At 43.1% G+C, this 21,394-nt stretch overlaps 1 protein-coding gene across 1 annotated transcript in view; it reads left to right on the top strand.

Moving 5' to 3' along the window:
* The first annotated feature begins 15,422 nt into the window (after positions 1-15,422).
* Positions 15,423-21,394, top strand: part of LOC123085996 (uncharacterized) — a 26,825-nt gene continuing 20,853 nt past the window's right edge. The window contains exons 1-9 of the mRNA XM_044507696.1: positions 15,423-15,692; positions 16,305-16,386; positions 17,550-17,653; positions 17,828-17,954; positions 18,408-18,502; positions 18,779-18,902; positions 19,405-19,485; positions 20,871-20,969; positions 21,066-21,221. Of these exons, the coding sequence (XP_044363631.1) occupies positions 15,655-15,692; positions 16,305-16,386; positions 17,550-17,653; positions 17,828-17,954; positions 18,408-18,502; positions 18,779-18,902; positions 19,405-19,485; positions 20,871-20,969; positions 21,066-21,221 (906 nt within the window). The 5' untranslated portion in view covers positions 15,423-15,654. The remainder of the gene's footprint in view (positions 15,693-16,304; positions 16,387-17,549; positions 17,654-17,827; positions 17,955-18,407; positions 18,503-18,778; positions 18,903-19,404; positions 19,486-20,870; positions 20,970-21,065; positions 21,222-21,394) is intronic.

Consider the following 21,394-nt stretch of genomic DNA (forward strand, 5'->3'; position numbering starts at 1 on the left):
TCCTACAACCATAGCAGGCCCCTAGTATCAATGGGTCGTCAATAGGCCAAAATTAAATGTTGGCCATATTTGGCCCATATAGGTGACGGACTGTTAACAAGCTAATACACAACTCGGGCTTAATTGGGCCAGAAGATGCCCAGGGCCTTTAACAAGTCGAAAGTTAGATTGAGCATGTATTGTGCCAAAGAGCCCATGGACCATTAGCAGTCCAAAAAATATGCTAGGCCATTATTGGCCCAATTACTCATCATGCCGTTAAAAGGGCAAAAGTCAATTGGGCCATAAATGTGCCACTGTTTTACACGGGCCTTTGATAAGTCGAAAGTGGCGGCAGCCTGGATTCGTTCCAGGCAGAACACGGGTCGCTAAGAGACTGAAAGTCACGTCGGATCGCAAATGGCCCAAGTGTAGCGGCGTCTATTAACAAGCCGAAAGACACATCGGGCTGGAAACGGCCCCAACTCTATAATGGGCCACTAACATGCCGAAAGACATACTAGGCAGAAATCAGATCAATTCCTTCACTAACCGTGATTAGTCCCTTTAGTGATCTGGTAAAGGAGCAGAAAGGATTATCGACTTTTCCCCTAGAGGTGACCCTGAGTTATCGAACCCACGAGAGGAAGGCACCCTTGAAGTCAAAGGTTTCTACCAAGATTTTGCGAGAGAATTAATTCCTGCTTTTGAACAGATAAAAATCAATTTAACAGTAAGGACACTTATAAAAATAGGCATGGATATGAGGACTTATTCTTACAACCATATATTTATGATAGGACCATCACTATCTTAACTTGTGCCCTGGAAGTCATCCATCAAGATGTGCTTGCTGCATATCGAAGTGGGGCATGTCTCCAAATTACGTCTTGACCGACAGGCATCCTACATCAAGAGTCAGTTGCCTGGTAATTAAGATAGAAATAAGACAAAAGCATTGGGCGTTTAATGAATACACTTCTTGTATCCCCAGAGATAGGATCTGTGTTACCATACTAAACCTGTCTGTCACAACTGGTGTTCATAATAACACACCACGGTCTCCCTACCCTCAGCCTCTTCATGGCTCATTCTCCATGATCATTGGTACTTGTAGGGATGAAGAATGTGGACGAGACAAGAGACAGCTATGAAGTAATTTTATGTTACACATACGGGACGCTAATTCAAAGTACTTCCATTGATCCCTCCAACAAATACATAGGGTTGTAGGACTTTGCCTCATCCCATGACCTTATCGAACTACTCACACATGAAGACAAGATCACACAAAGAAATCATTGAAGAACACATCATGCAGATTGATTAATTGATAATATGTCTTACAATGGATGCTGGATGTGATATTCGATTACAAAGCATGGCTATTTGGCTGAGTACTATGATGGTGGTGATGGTGGTGGCTATGGAGATGTAGATAGGAAGTGGCGGTGGCTAGGGTTGCTGTGGATGACGAAGATGGAGGTTTCGGCGAAGATAGGTATTGTTTCTGGCGTTGGCCCCTTCATAGTATTTGTAGTGGTGAATTAGAGGGCGCCCCTGGCAGGCCATACAACCATGCATACGAGCGAGCGTGGTTGTATGGAATGTCGTCTTTTGCTCTGGCTCATCTTGTGCGCATCCCACTTGATCTCCTCTTTACTCCTTTCCATGTACTGGCTTGATTTCGTCCATAATTGCCCATTCCCCATGGAAACAAAATAAAGATAGGATATTTGGAATCCTTTGCATTAGTGGCAATATAGGAGCGAATATCTCAACTCTATGAAATATCTTGGTTTAAACTCAGGTTTATGAGCGTAAAAATAACACTCATCGGGTCGGAAATAGGCCGGAAGACACACCAGGCCGTGACCGGGCCCAAACACATAGTGAACTATTAACGGGACATAATGAAGGAAATATACCCTAGAGGCAATAATAAAGTTATTATTTATTTCCTTATATCATGATAAATGTTTATTATTCATGCTAGAATTGTATTAACCGGAAACATAATACATGTGTGAATACATAGACAAACAGAGTGTCACTAGTATGCCTCTACTTGACTAGCTCGTTAATCAAAGATGGTTATGTTTCCTAACCATAGACAAAAGAGTTGTTATTTGAGTAACGAGGTCACATCATTAGTTGAATGATCTGATTGACATGACCCATTCCATTAGCTTAGCACCTGATCGTTTAGTATGTTGCTATTGCTTTCTTCATGACTTATACATGTTCCTATAACTATGAGATTATGCAACTCCCGTTTGCCGGAGGAACACCTTGGGTGCTACCAAACGTCACAACGTAACTGGGTGATTATAAAGGAGCATTACAGGTGTCTCCAAAAGTAGATGTTGGGTTGGCGTATTTCGAGATTAGGATTTGTCACTCCAATTGTCGGAGAGGTATCTCTGGGCCCTCTCGGTAATGCACATCACATAAGCCTTGCAAGCACTGCAACTAATATGTTAGTTGTGAGATGATGTATTACGGAACGAGTAAAGAGACTTGCCAGTAACGAGATTGAACTAGGTATTGGATACCGACGATCGAATCTCGGGCAAGTAACATACCGATGACAAAGGGAACAACGTATGTTGTTATGCGGTCTGACCGATAAAGATCTTCATAGAATATGTAGGAGCCAATATGGGCATCCAGGTCCCGCTATTGGTTATTGACCGGAGACGTGTCTCGGTCATGTCTACATTGTTCTCGAACCCGTAGGGTCCGCACGCTTAAGGTTACGATGACAATTATATTATGAGTTTACATGTTTTGATGTACCGAAGGAGTTCGGAGTCCCGGATGAGATTGGGGACATGACGAGGAGTCTCGAAATGGTCGAGACGTAAAGATTCATATATTGGATGATATGGTTAGGCCAAGGGGTCAAGCCCATGAGGCTTTAGATCGGTGCAAAAGGAGTTTTGCGGAGGCCAGGGGGCCAAACGCCGGAGACCCTGGCGTCTGGCCCTGGGCCAGACGCTGAGGCCCATGGCGTCTGGGCCAGACGCCAAGGATTGTGGCGTTTGGTCCTGGAGTCCGAGTGGGACTCTTGCCTTTCGGGAAAAACCGACTTTGAGGAGGCTTTTGCTCCAAGTTTCGACCCCGGGGCTCAACATATAAATAGAGGGGCAGGGCTAGCACCAAAGACACAACAATTGATCCCTTGGATCTCTTAGCCATGTGCGGTGCCCCCCTCCACCATAGTCCACCTCGATAATATCGTAGCGGTGCTTAGGCGAAGCCCTGCGATGGTAGAACATCAAGATCGTCACCACGCCGTCGTGCTGACGGAACTCTCCCTCGACACTCGGCTGGATCGGAGTTCGAGGGACGTCATCGAGCTGAACGTGTGCTAGAACTCGGAGGTGCCGTAGTTTCGGTGCTTGATCGGTCGGGCCGTGAAGACGTACGACTACATCAACCGCGTTGTGCTAACGCTTCCGCTTACGGTCTACAAGGGTATGTAGACAACACTCTCCCCTCTCGTTGCTATACATCACCATGATCTTGCGTGTGCGTAGGAAATTTTTGAAATTACTACGAAACCCAACAGTGGTATCAGAGCCAGGTTATTTATGTTGATGTTATATGCACGAGTAGAACACAAGTAAGTTGTGGACGATACAAGTCATACTGCCTACCAGCATGTCATACTTTGGTTCGGCGGTATTGTTGGACGAGACGACCCGGACCAACCTTACGCGTACGCTTACGCGAGACCGGTTCCCTCGACGTGCTTTGCACATAGATGGCTTGTGGGCGACTGTCTCTCCAACTTTAGTTGAACCGAGTATGGCTACGCCCGGTCCTTGAGAAGGTTAAAACGGAGTCTATTTGACAAACTATCGTTGTGGTTTTGATGCGTAGGTGAGATTGGTTCTTACTTAAGCCCGTAGCAGCCACGTAAAACATGCAACAACAAAGTAGAGGACGTCTAACTTGTTTTTGCAGGGCATGTTGTGATGTGATATGGTCAAAGCATGATGCTGAATTTTATTGTATGAGATGATCATGTTTTGTAACCGAGTTATCGGCAACTGGCAGGAGCCATATGGTTGTCGCTTTATTGTATGCAATGCAATCGCGATGTAATGCTTTACTTTATTACTAAACGGTAGTGATAGTCGTGGAATCATAAGATTGGCGAGACGACAACGATGCTACGATGGAGATCGAGGTGTCGCGCCGATGACGATGGTGATCATGACGGTGCTTTGGAGATGGAGATCATAAGCACAAGATGATGATGGCCATATCATATCACTTATATTGATTGCATGTGATGTTTATCTTTTTATGCATCTTATCTTGCTTTGATTGACGGTAGCATTATAAGATGATCTCTCACTAAATTATCAAGAAGTGTTCTCCCTGAGTATGCACCGTTGCCAAAGTTCGTCGTGCCCAGACACCACGTGATGATCGGGTGTGATAAGCTCTACGTCCATCTACAACGGGTGCAAGCCAGTTTTGCACACGCAGAATACTCAGGTTAAACTTGACGAGCCTAGCATATACAGATATGGCCTCGGAACACGGAGACCGAAAGGTCGAGCGTGAATCATATAGTAGATATGATCAACATAACGATGTTCACCATTGAAAACTACTCCATCTCACGTGATGATCGGTCATGGTTTAGTTGATTTGGATCACGTAATCACTTAGAGGATTAGAGGGATGTCTATCTAAGTGGGAGTTCTTAAATAATATGATTAATTGAACTTTAATTTATCATGAACTTAGTCCTGGTAGTATTTTGCAAATTATGTTGTAGATCAATAGCTCGCGTTGTTGCTTCCCTGTGTTTATTTTGATATGTTCCTAGAGAAAATCATGTTGAAAAATGTTAGTAGCAATGATGCGGATTGGATCCGTGATCTGAGGTTTATCCTCATTACTGCACAGAAGAATTATGTCCTTGATGCACCGCTAGGTGACGGACCTATTGCAGGAGCAGATGCAGACGTTATGAACGTTTGGCTAGCTCAATATGATGACTACTTAATAGTTTAGTGCACCATGCTTAATGGCTTAGAATCGGGAATTCAACGACGTTTTGAACGTCATGGAGCATATGAGATGTTCCAGGAGTTGAAGTTAATATTTCAAGCAAATACCCGAGTTGAGAGATATGTAGTCTCCAACAAGTTCTATAGCTAAAAGATGGAGGAGAATCGCTCAACTAGTGAGCATGTGCCCAGATTGTCTGAGTACAACAATCGCTTGAATCAAGTGGGAGTTAGTCTTCCAGATAAGATAGTGATTGACAGAATTCTCTAGTCACCATCACCAAGTTAGTAGAACTTCGTGATGAACTATGATATGCAAGGGATAACGGAAACAATTCCCAAGCTCTTCATAATGCGGAAATTGACGAAGGTAGAAATCGAGAAAAACATCAAGTGTTGATGGTAGACAAGACCACTAGTTTCAAGAAAAGGGCAGAGGGAAGAAGGGGAAGTTCAAATAGAATGGCAAGCAAGTTGCTGCTCAAGTGAAGAAGCCCAAGTCTGGTCCTAAGCCTGAGACTAAGTGTTTCTACTGCAAAGGGACTAGTCACTGGAAGCGGAGCTACCCCAAGTGATTGGTAGATAAGAAGGATGGCAAAGTGAACATAAGTATATTTTATATACATGTTATTGATGTGTACTTTACTAGTGTTTATGGCAACCCCTCAGTATTTGATACTAGTTCAGTTGCTAAGATTAGTAACTCGAAACGGGAGTTGCAGAATAAACAGAGACTAGTTAAGGGTGAAGTGACGATGTGTGTTGGAAGTGGTTCCAAGATTGATATGATCATCATCGCACACTCCCTATACTTTCGGGATTAGTGTTGAACCTGAATAAGTGTTATTTGGTGTTTGCGTTGAGCATGAATATGATTTGATCATGTTTATTGTAATACGGTTATTCATTTAAGTAAGAGAATAAATTGTTGTTCTGTTTACATGAATAAAACCTTATATGGTTACACACCCAATGAAAATAGTTCGTTGGATCTCGATCGTAGTGATACACATAATCATAATATTGAAACCAAAAGATGCAAAGTTAATAATGATAGTGCAACTTATTTGTAGCACTGCCGTTTAGGTCATATTGGTGTAAAGCGCATGAAGAAACTCCATGCTGATGGGATTTTGGAATCACTTGATTATGAATCAATTGATGCTTGCGAACCATGCCTTTTGGGCAAGATGACTAAAACGCCGTTCTCCGGAACAATGAAGCAAGCAACAGATTTGTTGGAGATCATACATACTGATGTATGTGGTCCGGTGAATATTAAAGCTTGCAGCAAGTATCATTATTTTCTGACCTTCACAGATGATTTGAGCAGATATGGGGATATCTACTTGATGAAACATAAGTTTGAAACATTTGAACAGTTCAAAGAATTTCAGAGTGAAGTGGAAAATCATCGTGACAAGAAAATAAAGTTTCTACGATCTGATCGCGGAGACAAATATTTGAGTTACGAGTTTGGTCTTCAATTAAAACAATGTGGAATAGTTTCACAAACTCATGCCACATGGAACACCACAGCATAATGGTGTGTCCGAACGTCATAACCGTACTTTATTAGATATATAGTGCAATCTATGATGTCTCTTACGGATCTACCACTATCGTTTTGGGGTTATGCATTAAAGACAGCTACATTCACATTAAATAGGGCACCATCTAAATCCGTTGAGGCGACACCATATGAACTATGGTTTGGCAAGAAACCTAAGCTGTCGTTTCTTAAAGTTTGGGGTTGCAATGCTTATATGAAAAAATTTCATCCTGATAAGCTCAAACTCAAATCGGAGAAGTGCGTCTTCATAGGATATCCAGAGGAAACTATTGGATACACCTTCTACCACAGATCCGAAGGCAAGACTTTTTTTGCTAAATTCGGAAACTTTCTGGAGAAGGGGTTTCTCTTGAAAGAAGTGAGTGGGAGGAAAGTAGAACTTGACGAGGTAACTGTACCTGCTCCCTTATTGGAAAGTAGTACATCACAGAAAACTGTTTTTGTGACACCTACACCAGTTAGTGAGGAAGCTAATGATGATGATCATGAAACTTCAGAACAAGATACTACTGAACCTCGTAGATCAACCAGAGTAAGATCCGCGCCAGAGTGGTACGGTAATCCTGTTCTGAAAGTCATGCTACTAGATCATGATGAAACCTACGAACTATGAAGAAGCGATGATGAGCCCAGATTCCGCAAAGTGGCTTGAAGCCATGAAATCTGAGATGGGATCCATGTATGAGAACTTGCCCGATGATCGGCAAGCAATTGAGAATAAATGGATCTTTAAGAAGAAGACTGACGCTGATGGTAATGTTACTGTCTACAAAGCTCGACTTGTCGCAAAAGGTTTTCGGCAAGTTCAAGGGATTGACTATGATGAGACCTTCTCACCCGTAGCGATGCTTAAGTCCGTCCGAATCATGTTAGCAATTGCCGCATTTTATGATTATGAAATTTGGCAGATGGATGTCAAAACTGCATTCCTGAATGGATTTCTGGAAGAAGAGTTGTATATGATGCAACCGGAAGGTTTTGTCGATCCAAAGGGAGCTAACAAAGTGTGCAAGCTCCAGCGATCCATTTATGGACTGGTGCAAGCCTCTCGGAGTTGGAATAAACGTTTTGATAGTGTGATCAAAGCATTTGGTTTTATACAGACTTTCGGAGAAGCCTGTATTTACAAGAAAGTGAGTGGGAGCTCTACAACATTTCTGATAAGTATATGTGAATGACATATTGTTGATCGAAATAATGTAGAATTATTCTGTAAAGCATAAAAGGAGTATTTGAAAGGAGTTTTTCAAAGAAAGACTTCGGTGAAGCTGCTTACATATTGAGTTTCAAGATCTATAGAGATAGATCAAGACGCTTGATAAGTTTTTTCAATGAGTACATACCTTGACAAGATTTTGAAGTAGTTCAAAATGGAACAGTCAAAGAAAGAGTTCTTGCCTGTGTTACAAGGTGTGAAGTTGAGTAAGACTCAAAGCCCGACCACGGCAAAAAAAATAGAAAGAGAATGAAAGTCATTTCCTATGCCTCAGTCATAGGTTTTATAAAGTATGCCATGCTGTGTACCAGATCTATTGTATACCCTGCACTGAGTTTGGCAAGGGAGTACAATAGTGATCTAGGAGTAGATCCCTGGACAGCGGTCAAAATTGTCCTTAGTGGAATAAGGATATGTTTCTCTATTATGGAAGTGAAAAAAAAGGTTCATCGTAAAGGGTTATGCCGATGCAAGTTTGACACTAATCTAGATGACTCTAAGTCTCGATCTAGATACATATTGAAAGTGGGAGCAATTAGCTAGAGTAGCTCCATGCAGAGCATTGTTGACATAGAAATTTGCAAAATCCATGAGGATCTGAATGTGGCAGAACCGTTGACTAAGATTCTCTCACAAGCAAAACATGATCACACCTTAGTACTCCTTGGGTGTTAATCACATAGCGATGTGAACTAGATTACTGAATCTAGTAAACCCTTTGGGTGTTGGTCACATAGCGATGTGAACTATGGGTGTTAATCACATGGTGATGTGAACTATTGTTGTTAAATCACATGGCGATGTGAACTAGATTATTGACTCTAGTGCAAGTGGGAGACTGAAGGAAATATGCCCTAGAGGCAATAATAAAGTTATTATTTATTTCCTTATATCATGATAAATGTTTATTATTCATGCTAGAATTGTATTAACCGGAAACATAATACATGTGTTAATACATAGACAAACAGAGTGTCACTAGTATGCCTCTACTTGACTAGCTCGTTAATCAAAGATGGTTATGTTTCCTAACCATAGACAAAAGAGTTGTTATTTGAGTAACGAGGTCACATCATTAGTTGAATGATCTGATTGACATGACCCATTCCATTAGCTTAGCACCTGATCGTTTAGTATGTTGCTATTGCTTTCTTCATGACTTATACATGTTCCTATAACTATGAGATTATGCAACTCCCGTTTGCCGGAGGAACACCTTGGGTGCTACCAAACGTCACAACGTAACTGGGTGATTATAAAGGAGCATTACAGGTGTCTCCAAAAGTAGATGTTGGGTTGGCGTATTTCGAGATTAGGATTTGTCACTCCAATTGTCGGAGAGGTATCTCCGGGCCCTCTCGGTAATGCACATCACATAAGCCTTGCAAGCACTGCAACTAATATGTTAGTTGTGAGATGATGTATTACGGAACGAGTAAAGAGACTTGCCAGTAATGAGATTGAACTAGGTATTGGATACCGACGATCGAATCTCGGGCAAGTAACATACCGATGACAAAGGGAACAACGTATGTTGTTATGCGGTCTGACCGATAAAGATCTTCATAGAATATGTAGGAGCCAATATGGGCATCCAGGTCCCGCTATTGGTTATTGACCGGAGACGTGTCTCGGTCATGTCTACATTGTTCTCGAACCCGTAGGGTCCGCACGCTTAAGGTTACGATGACAGTTATATTATGAGTTTACATGTTTTGATGTACCGAAGGAGTTCGGAGTCCCGGATGAGATTGGGGACATGACGAGGAGTCTCGAAATGGTCGAGACGTAAAGATTCATATATTGGATGATATGGTTAGGCCAAGGGGTCAAGCCCATGAGGCTTTAGATCGGTGCAAAAGGAGTTTTGCGGAGGCCAGGGGGCCAAACGCCGGAGGCCCTGGCGTCTGGCCCTGGGCCAGACGCCGAGGCCCATGGCGTCTGGGCCAGACGCCAAGGATTGTGGCGTTTGGTCCTGGAGTCCGAGTGGGACTCTTGCCTTTCGGGAAAAACCGACTTTGAGGAGGCTTTTGCTCCAAGTTTCGACCCCGGGGCTCAACATATAAATAGAGGGGCAGGGCTAGCACCAAAGACACCACAATTGATCCCTTGGATCTCTTAGCCGTGTGCGGTGCCCCCCTCCACCATAGTCCACCTCGATAATATCGTAGCGGTGCTTAGGCGAAGCCCTGCGACGGTAGAACATCAAGATCGTCACCACGCCGTCGTGCTGACGGAACTCTCCCTCGACACTCGGCTGGATCGGAGTTCGAGGGACGTCATCGAGCTGAACGTGTGCTAGAACTCGGAGGTGCCGTAGTTTCGGTGCTTGATCGGTCGGGCCGTGAAGACGTACGACTACATCAACCGCGTTGTGCTAACGCTTCCGCTTACGGTCTACAAGGGTATGTAGACAACACTCTCCCCTCTCGTTGCTATACATCACCATGATCTTGCGTGTGCGTAGGAAATTTTTGAAATTACTACGAAACCCAACACATAATCGCTAGTGGGCCGTAATTAGGCCACTTGCAAGCAGGCCATTAGTGGGCTGCCCCGTTAACTTTTTTATCTAAATCTTGTGGGCCTCTGATTGGTCGACCCTTTTAGTGAAACGGGCCACTATTGGGTCGTGCCACGTGTTAATGTTTCATAGGCTCACATCGTCCGTTGGATGGTCAACACCTGTCACAACATAGAGTTGATGCGTGGCTCCGTTGGCGAATGAGAATTTGACACGTGGAAAATTGTCATTTGTCGGGGCTGTTAATGGTATCAGATTCAAAACCCGCACCCGATAGGTTAATTACGACCCATGATGGTGGCTGCTGATGGGGAACGAAGCATGAAAATAAAATAAAAATTCCTACGGACACCCAAGATCAGAGATGTATAGCACCGAGAGGGGAGTGTGTCTACATACCCTTGTAGACCGAAAGCGTTAGCGTCGTAACGTAGTTGATGTAGTCATACTCTTCACGATCCAATCGCGATCCAATTCAATCTAGTGTCGAACGGACGACACCTCCAAAATTAGCGCACGTTCAGCTCGATGGCGTCCTCTCCTTCTTGATCCATCAAGCGAGGGATAGGAGGTAAATGAGATGGGAACCAGCACGGCGGTATGGTGGTGGTGGCAGCAGCGGAATCTCGGCAGGGCTTCGCCAAGCGCGTACCGGAGGAAAGGTGGGAGAAGCTGGGAGCGGCGTGATAATCCCCAAGTGCAGGGAATCATCCTAGCAATTCCCAAAGGTGGAAGTGATAAGTATGGAGTGTCGAACCCGCAAGGAGCTAAAGGTAAGATCAATATTCTCTCAAGCCCTATCTACCACTGATACGACTCTACGTACACCGAACGTTTGCTTCCAACTAGAAACGAGAAACAAAACTACGTTGTGGGTATGAAGAGGATAACTTCGCATGATATCGGAGAGCTAAAATATAAAAGTAGGTGATGTTATCATAAAGTTAGAATATATTACTAAATATTATAAATAGCGAGTGTGGAATAATGATGGGTCGGTGTGCGGAATTATCCTAGGCAATTGTTAACAAGATCGGTAGTCGTCATTGCAATTTCATATGAGGGAGAGGCATAAGCTAACATACTTTCTCTTCTTGGATCATATGCACTTATGATTGGAACTCTACCAAGCATCCGCAACTACTAAAGATCATTAAGGTAAAACCCAACCATAGCATTAAAGCATCAAGTCCCCTTTATCCCATACGCAACAACCCCTTACTCGAGTTTATGCTTCTGTCAGACTGTCACTCAAGCAACCCACTATAAGCGAATCATGAACGTATTGCAACACCCTACAACGGGAATCCCTCACGCTTGCGCGACACGGAGGGCACAATAGGATAGCACTAAAATAAAACATACAACTTATACCTATCTAGATCATCAATCAACCCAAAGACAAAGGATATCTACTCAAAACATCATAGGATGGCAACACATCATTAGATCATAATATGTGGCATAAAGCACCATGTTCAAGTAGGGATTACAGCGGGGTGCGGGAGAGTGGACCGCGTAAAAGAGATGAGGATGGTGATGTTGATGAAGACGATCACCGCGGCGATGATTCCCCTCCCGATGGCACTCCAGCGCCACCGAGAGAGAGGAGGAGAGGTTCTTCCCCTTGTGCTTCATCCTCCATGGCCTCCCCCCTGGATGGGGAGAGGTTCTCCCTCTGGTCCTTGGCCTTCATGGTGATGATGGCCCCTCCGAGATCCTCCTCCATAGCCTCCAGTGATGATGGCCCCCTCCGACAGGGTGCCAGAGAGGGCCTAGATTGATTTCGCGTGGCTACAGAGGCTTGCGGTGGCGGAACTTCCGATCTAGGTTATTTTCTAGGGGTTTCTGTATTTATAGGAATTTTTGGCGTCGGTTTCACGTCAGGGGGGTCTCCGAGTCGTCCACGAGATAGGGGCCCACACCCAGGGGTGGGGCACGCCCCCACCCTCATGGACGGCTTGGGACTCTTCTGGCCCAACTCTTTTACTCTGGGGTCTTCTTTTGGTCCATAAAAGATCATCAAAAATTGGCACGTCAATTGGACTCCGTTTGGTATTCCTTTTCTGCAATACTCAAAAACAAGGGAAAAACAGAAACCGGCACTGAGCTCTAGGTTAATAGGTTAGTCCCAAAAATAATATAAATGCATATAAAACATCTAAGATGGATAATATAATAGCATGAATACTTCATAAATTATAGATACGTTGGAGACGTACCACAGCGAAGGGCAAAGCTAGAGGCGTGCGGCTGCCCTCCCACCCCCAGCATATATAGGGGTAAGGGGGAGGGGGCGCCGGCCCTAGCCCCTCCTTGGAGGAGGGGCGGCCGCCCTATGGGGGTGGCTTGCCCCCCAAGCCAAGGGGGCGCCCCATCTAGGGTTCCCACCAACCCTAGGCACATGGGCCAGGTGGGGGGCTGGTGCACCTGGCCCATCTAGGCCAGGGCGCCCCTTACAGCCCACGTGGGTCCCCTGGGTTGGCGGACCCCTGGAACCCTTCGGTGCCTCCGGTACACTTGCCGCTATGCCCCCAATCTTTTCCGGTGGCCAAAACAAGACTTCCCATATATAAATCTTTACCTCTGGACCATTATGGAGCTCCTTGTGATATCCGGGATCCCATTCGGGACTCCGAGCAACCTTTGAACTTTCCGCTATTAATATCTCAATACTACGCTAACGCTCCCGAGCGTTAAGCGTGCGACCCTACGAGTTCGGAACATGCAGACATGACCGAGACTCCTGTCCATTCAATAACCAATAGCGGGACCTGAATGCCCATATTGATTCCTACATATTCAATGAAGATCTTTATTGGTTGAACCATGATGTCAAGGATTCAGTCAATTCTGTATGCAATTCCCTTTGTTCGGAGATATGTTACTTGCCCGAGATTCGGTCATCGGTATCTCCATACCTAGTTCAATCTCGTTACCGGCAAGTCTCTTTACTCGTTCCATAATACAAGATCCCGTGACTAAACTCATTATTCACATGAAGCTTCTTATGATGTTATATTATCGAGAGGGCCCAAAGATATCTCTCCGTCACACGAAGTGACAAATCCCAGTCTCGATCCACGCAACCCAACGGACACCTTTGGAGAAACTTGTAGAGTACCTTTATGATCACCCAGTTACGAAGTGACGTTTGATAGCACATAAAGTATTCCTTCGGTGTCCGGGAGTGGCATGATCTCATGGTCTAAGGAGTTGATACTTGACATCAAGAAAGTTGTAGCAAATAACTAAACGATTTGATGCTAAGCTCACAGTTGGGTTTGTCCATCACATCATTCTCCTAATGATGTGATTCGGTCATCAAATGACAACACATGTCTATGGTTAGGAAACCCTAACCATCTTTGATCAACGAGCTAGTCTAGTAGAGGCTTATTAGGGACATGGTGTAGTTTATCTATTCATACATGTATTTAAGTTTTCGGTCAATACAATTCTAGCATGAACAATAAACATTTATCATGGACGGGAAATATGATAATAACCAATTTATTATTGCCTCTAGGGCATATTTCAAACAACTGCCATGTGTCAGTCACCCTTGACGAAAACACTTCCATGACACGCTGTTTATCATCACGAATACTTCCGTGATAATAAATGGATTATTGTCATGGAACACTTCCCCGACATCACCGGTATGACTATCTTGATTCTGTCATAAAATCTTCATGAATGTACATGTGTGACAGAAAGCGTGACATACTGTGATAAACAAATATCATCAAGGATGTGTTCTTTTTTTTGTAGTGATATGAACAAACCTCTCTCCGCCCTATTCTCCTCAATGTGAAGGTCCTCGATTTTCAGTTGATTTTACTCGTGGTAGATACTTCTCGACGATCTCCAAACCTTCACCAGACTTTGACTTCGACACCCACAATTACTCTTGGTTGTTCAAGACTTGGCTCCTAGCCGTTTTGAGAGTGTGCAACTCTCAAGAGTAATAAGCTCAAGAACTCTCAACTTAGATCTACATGATGCTCAACCAGATCCGGGGTTTTCTCTTAGTGTATTAGCTCAAATCTCTCAGAGAGGGGTGCTTAGACAAACTTGTCAGAAATCAAACAAAGCAGCCAACCAAAACAATAGGTGCGGGGTGACTATTTATAGCTGGAGCAATCCCGAGGGAGCAATGACCAGTCGGGCCTGCGGCCCAACTAATGGCCAACCGACATGTTTTCACTGGTCAAAATTTCAATAGCATACAACCAAGTTACTTGAGGAATAAGTAAAGCCGACTCCACTGCTAGAGCATTTCTCTCACAACCTAGAAGAACTTCGTCTCTGGCTAACAAGTAATAACTCATTGCACGACGAAGAGTTCTCTCAACTCACCTGAGATATATTTCTCTTAAGCATCAACAGCCATAAGTCACAAATCACTTGAACCCCCCCGGTATTATGACTCAAATAGAGATAATGCAACTACGAAAGAAAAATACGTCTCCACTTCATCTTCATTCTTCTCTCCCGCACTCGTTTTCTCCTGAACGTCGCACCTAGCAAATGCTTTGACTTAACAATATTTTGGAGGGTCATCTCTAACATGCAATCTCCTTGATAGCTTTAGCATTCTTCATTGTCGCGCGCATAATTATTGCATGTGTTTATGACAAACTCCTCAATATTCTACGGACCATATTTCTCTGTGTGCACTAGGAAACCCATTAGTCCCTCACTGTTTTGTCCAACAATCTTCAAAACATAAGAGGCAAGACTGCACCAACAAGACGTACGAATGGGGAGGACAGACGAAGGAGCGGTACGGGGAACATTAAGTTCTTTTTAGAGAGAGATAATTTATATCTTAAAAATAATCATTTCAATTTTTTGATGAGAAAATAATCATTTTAATTGATAAATGTCACTAGTCATGTGTTTCGGGCCATGCCCGTGCTTGGGATTTTGAAACTGGTTTTTGTTGAGCCAGCCCGAAACATGGCCCGGCCCGGCCCGGCCCTGGAAATGATCATGTTCATCGGATGAAAAAAAAAGAAGAGAGGGTCAAAACTGAAAAACAGCCATCCGGGGAACGGAGTAGGGGAAGGCAAGTACCCCCACTCAAGGCACCCGAGTAAATTAATCACCATCATCTCATCAATTAAAAAGACGGAGGTTAGGGGAGGGGAGAAGGTGGGAGAAATCAGAAGCGATCAGAGGAGAGAGGGAAGGAGGGAGGGAGGGAGGCCAGCGAGCGAGGAGAGAGGGAGAGAGCAGAGTTGCCTGCTTTGCTTCGTATACACCCAATCTCCCTCAACCTCCACCTCTCCCTCTCCCCGGAGATTCTTCTCTCTCTCAACCGATGGACCAGCTGGTGAATTTCATCATCCGCCCGCCCAGGTGAGCTCCCCTGTTCCGTTCCTTCAGCCACCCCACCCCGCCCCACCGTCTCGATTCGGTAGGCGTAGGTTTGGATCTGAGCCGCGCGGGCTTGAGGTGCGTCGTTTCGGCTCGCTGGACTTGCGCCGCCGATTGTGCTCGCCTCCCATACGATTTGCTGTCGTTGAATTGGGGTAGGTTGATTGCTTGACGCGGTCCCCTAATTCAGGTAGATTCGTCATTGGCTTTTGCATTACGCTAGTGATGTAGATGGCACTAGCAGTTCGGTTGGTCAGATTGATGGTGATTAATTTAGGTTACATACAAATGAACTTGAGTGGCTGCCTGCCTGCAAATGTTGTGGTGTTGTGCTCACGAAATTGTTACTGTGGCATTTGAACTCTATCCTATGCTTTTTTAAGTAGTGCTTGCATTCCACCTCAGCAAGCTACTCTTCTATTCTCCTAAATACAAAAATTCCTAGATTTCCTATTACCGAGAGTTAGACAAGTCTGATGTGGGGCTACAGTAGATATTCATTAGCCGAACATGAGTAGCTATGCTTCTTTAGGTAACTCCCTAACTTGATGGTCCATACTCTGTTAACCTACTTGATACATTCCTGCGTTGCAGAGCTGACTACAGTCCAGACGATGATCTACTGGAGCAGGAGTTTATGCTCAAGGGAAGATGGTTTCAGAGGAAGGATCTGGAGGTTATATATGTTTTATATTTCCGTGTTACGGTGATAACAGATTAACAGAAACATCAGAAACCTATTTCCTTTGTTCTATTATATTACTTTTGTATGCGCTATACACATTAGAAAAAACCCTCCATCTTCATTGCCAGAAAAACTCAATACAATCTGTTGGCCTCGTTGTCTGCTAAAAAATCATGAATGGAAATTTGGATTCCATTATCAATGGCATTAAAGATGTAAATAGCATGGTCGTTCTTTAAGACGGTGTTTAATTTGGAATCATTTAACAAGTGAGGCAGGTTCAGTTTTGAACAATGCAAGTAGGATGCAAGGGATAAACAGGAAATCTGCTAGGCTGATGCCAGATCTGGGCCACTAGATGTGGCTCATTATAGGTAGCCAATGCGTAACAAGTTTGTGGGTGATCTAGGATATATATAATTACATGTAGTTTTCCATTTGAATTTTTTGGTCATATGGTAATAAAGACCACGAAGGGGAGCCTTGGTGCAGCGGTAAAGATGTTGCTTTCTTACCATGAGGTCACGGGCTCGAGTACTGGAAACAGCCTCTTGCTGAAATGTATGGAAAGGCTGCATACAGAAGACCTCAAGTGGTCGGACCCGTCCCTGGACCCTGTGCAAGCGGGAGCTACATGCACCGGGCTGCCCTTCTGTGCTATTTTGAATTTTTCAGTTCCAATAAAGAAATTCTTTGTAAAATCCATAATTTGGCTACCATTCGTCTCTAATTGGCCTATGTGCTTAGATTCTGTGATGTATAAGAAATGTACATGAGATTATAGTACTCCCTCCGTCCGGAAATACTTGTCATTGAAATGGATGTATCTAGATGTATTTTAGTTCTAGATACATTCATTTTCATCCATTTTGATGACAAGTATTTCCGGACGGAGGGAGTATCTATTCAGGTGTGAATTATATCTTATGACATCTTTCCCAACTTTATGCATTTGTATTGCTGTCTTGTTTGTTGCATTTGTTTTTTCCTGGTGTACTGTAATAATCTGAAATTGGCTTGCTAGCTTTTTTGTCATTTATCAGATGACATAGATTACACATAATGGACATTGGCTTTCGGCTTGTGTAGGTAAATTTTGCTTTCTTATGTGGCTTGCCATGGTATATATTTGATATGCAGTCTCCTTTTTTCAGGTAGTAAATAGCCAGGGCAAGAAGTTGCAGTGTAGCCACTACATACCTGCTGTGATTCCTGAAGGAACAGCACTTCCTTGTGTTATATACTGTCATGGAAATAGGTAGAGTATATGTACACATTATCTTTTGCTTAATAGGCTTGTTTTTCAGTTTTGGCAAAATGCCTTTCCACCTATTACTAATAAAGCACAATTCTAGTCCTTTACAAATATTTGGTAAGATAGTCTATTCTATTTTTTGCTAGGATTAATTGAACTGTGTTATTTATTTTCCAGTGGATGCAGAGCTGATGCTAGTGAAGCTGCCATTATTCTTCTACCATCAAATATTACAGTCTTTACACTGGACTTTTCAGGGTCTGGTCTCTCTGAAGGAGAGCATGTCACCTTGGGCTGGAATGAAGTGAGTTTGCCTTATGCAGATAGAAGATTAAAAAATGACGCATGGTTCTGAAACCTTCTGTTTGCTTTTATATGTTGTACATGCACAGTTAGTTCAGATGCTATTAGGTAAATTGAGAAACAAATAACACATAATAATCTGTTATGCATTTTATGTCTTTGTACAGAAATAGATAATCTTAAAATCTGTCATAACAGTGAAATGGATGGTTAGTGAAATCTAAAACTTTGTGCAGAGGATTAATGGCAGTATATACCGTTTATAGCAAGACAGTTTTTTAACCTTCACATTGGACTGATTGTAAATGTTCCTTTACGCCAGTTGAACCACCTATTCATTTATCTCATTTTCTGCTCGGGGCCATCAACGCCTCAGTTTTTCTTGAGGCACTTAAATCAAATCGTTTTCATTGCTTCCGAAGACACAATGCTGATATCGCTTTCTTTTATACAGAAAGAAGATCTGAAAGCTGTTGTTAATTATTTGCGGACAGATGGGAACATATCTTGCATTGCTCTGTGGGGCCGCTCAATGGGTGCGGTCACAAGGTGTGTTCAGTATGTTGAAATGAACTCATCATTTTCTCCTGTAGTGGTCAGAAATTAGTTAATCACGATTCCCTATTGTTCAGCTTAGTTTGCTTGTATGCTCTATGATATTCCTCTGTAATATTCGGCTTCATGTGCTTGTAGGCTTTAAAATACCCATGTGTAATATTGTTGCTTGTATTTATGTTCTTATGTGTTCGTGCGGGTAGGAACATGTACATACTTAAACACTCTAAATTTTAACTTACTCAGAATGTCTGGACTCTTTTCTTTCAGTCTAATGTATGGAGCGGAGGATCCATCAATTGCTGGAATGGTTCTTGATAGTCCATTCTCTAACCTTGTTGACTTGATGATGGAACTAGTTGATACCTACAAATACCCCTTGCCAAAATTCACGGTAAGCATAATTTGATGATGGGGATTCATCGGTTATCAATTGTTACTAGCAATGTGTATGTGTGGCTGTCGTCCCAGGGAATAGTGGAGTTGATGAGCTTGCGCTTTAGCATGGTGTTTTTGCAAATTTGTTTCCTACATAACCCACCTTATAGCACCATTTCTATAATTGAACATGGCTACTCAAAGAGCCTAATGGAGCCATTCCTGATCTTTTTTATCCAAAAGACTACTTTGTCTGTTGTTTATCAATACAGTTAGTTCCAGTGATGAATGAGCATGAGTCACTTAAAATTTAATTCAAATTATGCATGAGTTCATGTGCGCTTGTGACTGCCTAGTTAGAGTTTGTGACCACTGATTTTTGTAATTATAATTCCACATGTGTTGCTTGACTTCTGTTAATTTTATTTGTTCTAGATATGCTCCCACAACTTTGATGCATATTTGCAGATGGTATATCCCATCTTATATATTATGGAGCTTCTGTTTGTTTTGTTTAGGTAAAACTTGCAATACAGCACATGCGGAAGATTGTCAAGAAAAAAGCCAGCTTTGACATCATGGATCTTGATACCATTCAGGTTTATTATTGCCCTGATCTTGAGTTACCGGGGATACTGATATTGTTTGTTCTTAATACACATGATTTTATTTGCTATTAGCTGCTTGGAGATTTCACAAGCTTTTTCTTTGTTTTGCTCTTGTAAATAATAGTACAGCTCAGACAACTAGATTGGTTTTCACACAGTTTGGTCTTATCGACAAGCACAAAGCTGAATAGGAAACTGGGGAAATTATGCGAACCATTTCCTTTTAGGAAGTAGATGACGGCATAGTTACTGGATTCGGTGGGACTGGCTTCGAATCCCGATCTAGATCGATCGACCTAGATTAGGGTTGAGATTGTTGGTTCCGAACAGAATTCGTTGCCAGAGTTGCGATCCCAAGCGAACCAGAAAAATGAGATCACAGGGTGAGCGCCATGGGGAGGCTGGCTGGGAGGGAGAAGGTAGGTGGAGAAAAGATAGATGAAAGATGACGACCATCGCGCCTGGGCTCTCTATCGTCGGTCCTCCATCGCTGTTGCAGCTCTTGGCCACCATACAATATTTTTCTTTGCCTGCTGGTTGCTGGTGAAAGAAGTAGAGATGTGTAGCAGCTTAAGGACATGGAGAAGCGGAATAGCTTGGCTATAGGATGTGCCGAAACAAGAGCAAGAACGCAAGCAGCAGACGAATAGAAACGGCGTGAGCAGAGCAAGAATTATAGAAGCAATAGAAGCGCTGGGGTGGAGTTTTGTTTCCAGAAGAAGTGAGCTAGGTCACGTGAAGGTTACTGGGCCATAACTGGGCCTTGTACACCAACAGGCAGGGTGTTTTTATTCAAGTATGAGTATTTTTTCCGTCTATGGCATGAGCAGAGCAAGAATTGCAGAAGCAATAGAAGCACTTGGGTGGAGCTTCTTCTTTTATTCCAGAAGAGGAAGTGGAGCTAGGTCACGTGAAGGTTACTGGGCCATAACTGGGCCTCATACACCAACAGCCAGGGTGTTTTTAACTTTTTTCAAGTATGAGTATTTTTTTTCATCTACTAGATCGTTTTTTTGGAAAACGAATGAGAGCTAGCGAATAGAAGTCAACTGATTCATGAATTGGTTTCGGAATTCGCGAATCAGGGATGTATACCCCCCATCGAACTCGATTATAGTAGAAAGTACCGAACCGTGAATCTGGTAACTAAGGATGATGGTTCCTACTCCAATTGCCAACTGCATAGTGCAAGCTTATTGAATGTGATTCTGTACAGTTCGGTCTTATCGACGAACACAAAGCTGAATCGAAAACTGGGAGAGCTATGCGAACTATACTACTGTAGGAGATATCCTTTAAAAACTTAAATGCGATTCTGTTTTGACAGCGTATAGAATTATGGATATATGTTTGGTATCTGACCGTAAACCCTTCAGGTAGCAAAGCGATGTTTTGTTCCTGCTTTGTTTGGACATGCAACTGAGGATGATTTTATACTCCCGCATCATTCAGACAAAATTTGTGAAGCATATGTTGTAAGTTTCTACCTCCCCATTCAGCATGAAACATAAATTACTTCTTGTCTGTCAAGATAGTAACATATGGTATGGTTTGTCTTAATGTGTCTGCAGGGAGACAAAAACATTATAAAATTTGACGGGGACCACAATTCACCCCGACCACAATTTTACTTTGACTCGATCACAATATTTTTTCATAATGTGCTGAACCCACCTGATGTCCCTGACGATCATTATTTCCTGACACCACATGGCAGCCTTGGTCAGGTACTACAGATTGGTATTCCTCAAGTCTTGAAATGTGTTAATTTTACTTACATAGGTTCTGTATATATTATTTATCTCTATTGCATAGCCTAAGAGGCATATATATGTGTTTGTGTGTGTGTGTGTGTGTGTGTCACTAATAAGGACTCCTAGACCAATAGTAATACTCCTTA

The sequence above is a fragment of the Triticum aestivum genome, chromosome 4A (genome assembly GCF_018294505.1).
Source record: "Triticum aestivum cultivar Chinese Spring chromosome 4A, IWGSC CS RefSeq v2.1, whole genome shotgun sequence".
NCBI lineage: Eukaryota > Viridiplantae > Streptophyta > Magnoliopsida > Poales > Poaceae > Triticum > Triticum aestivum.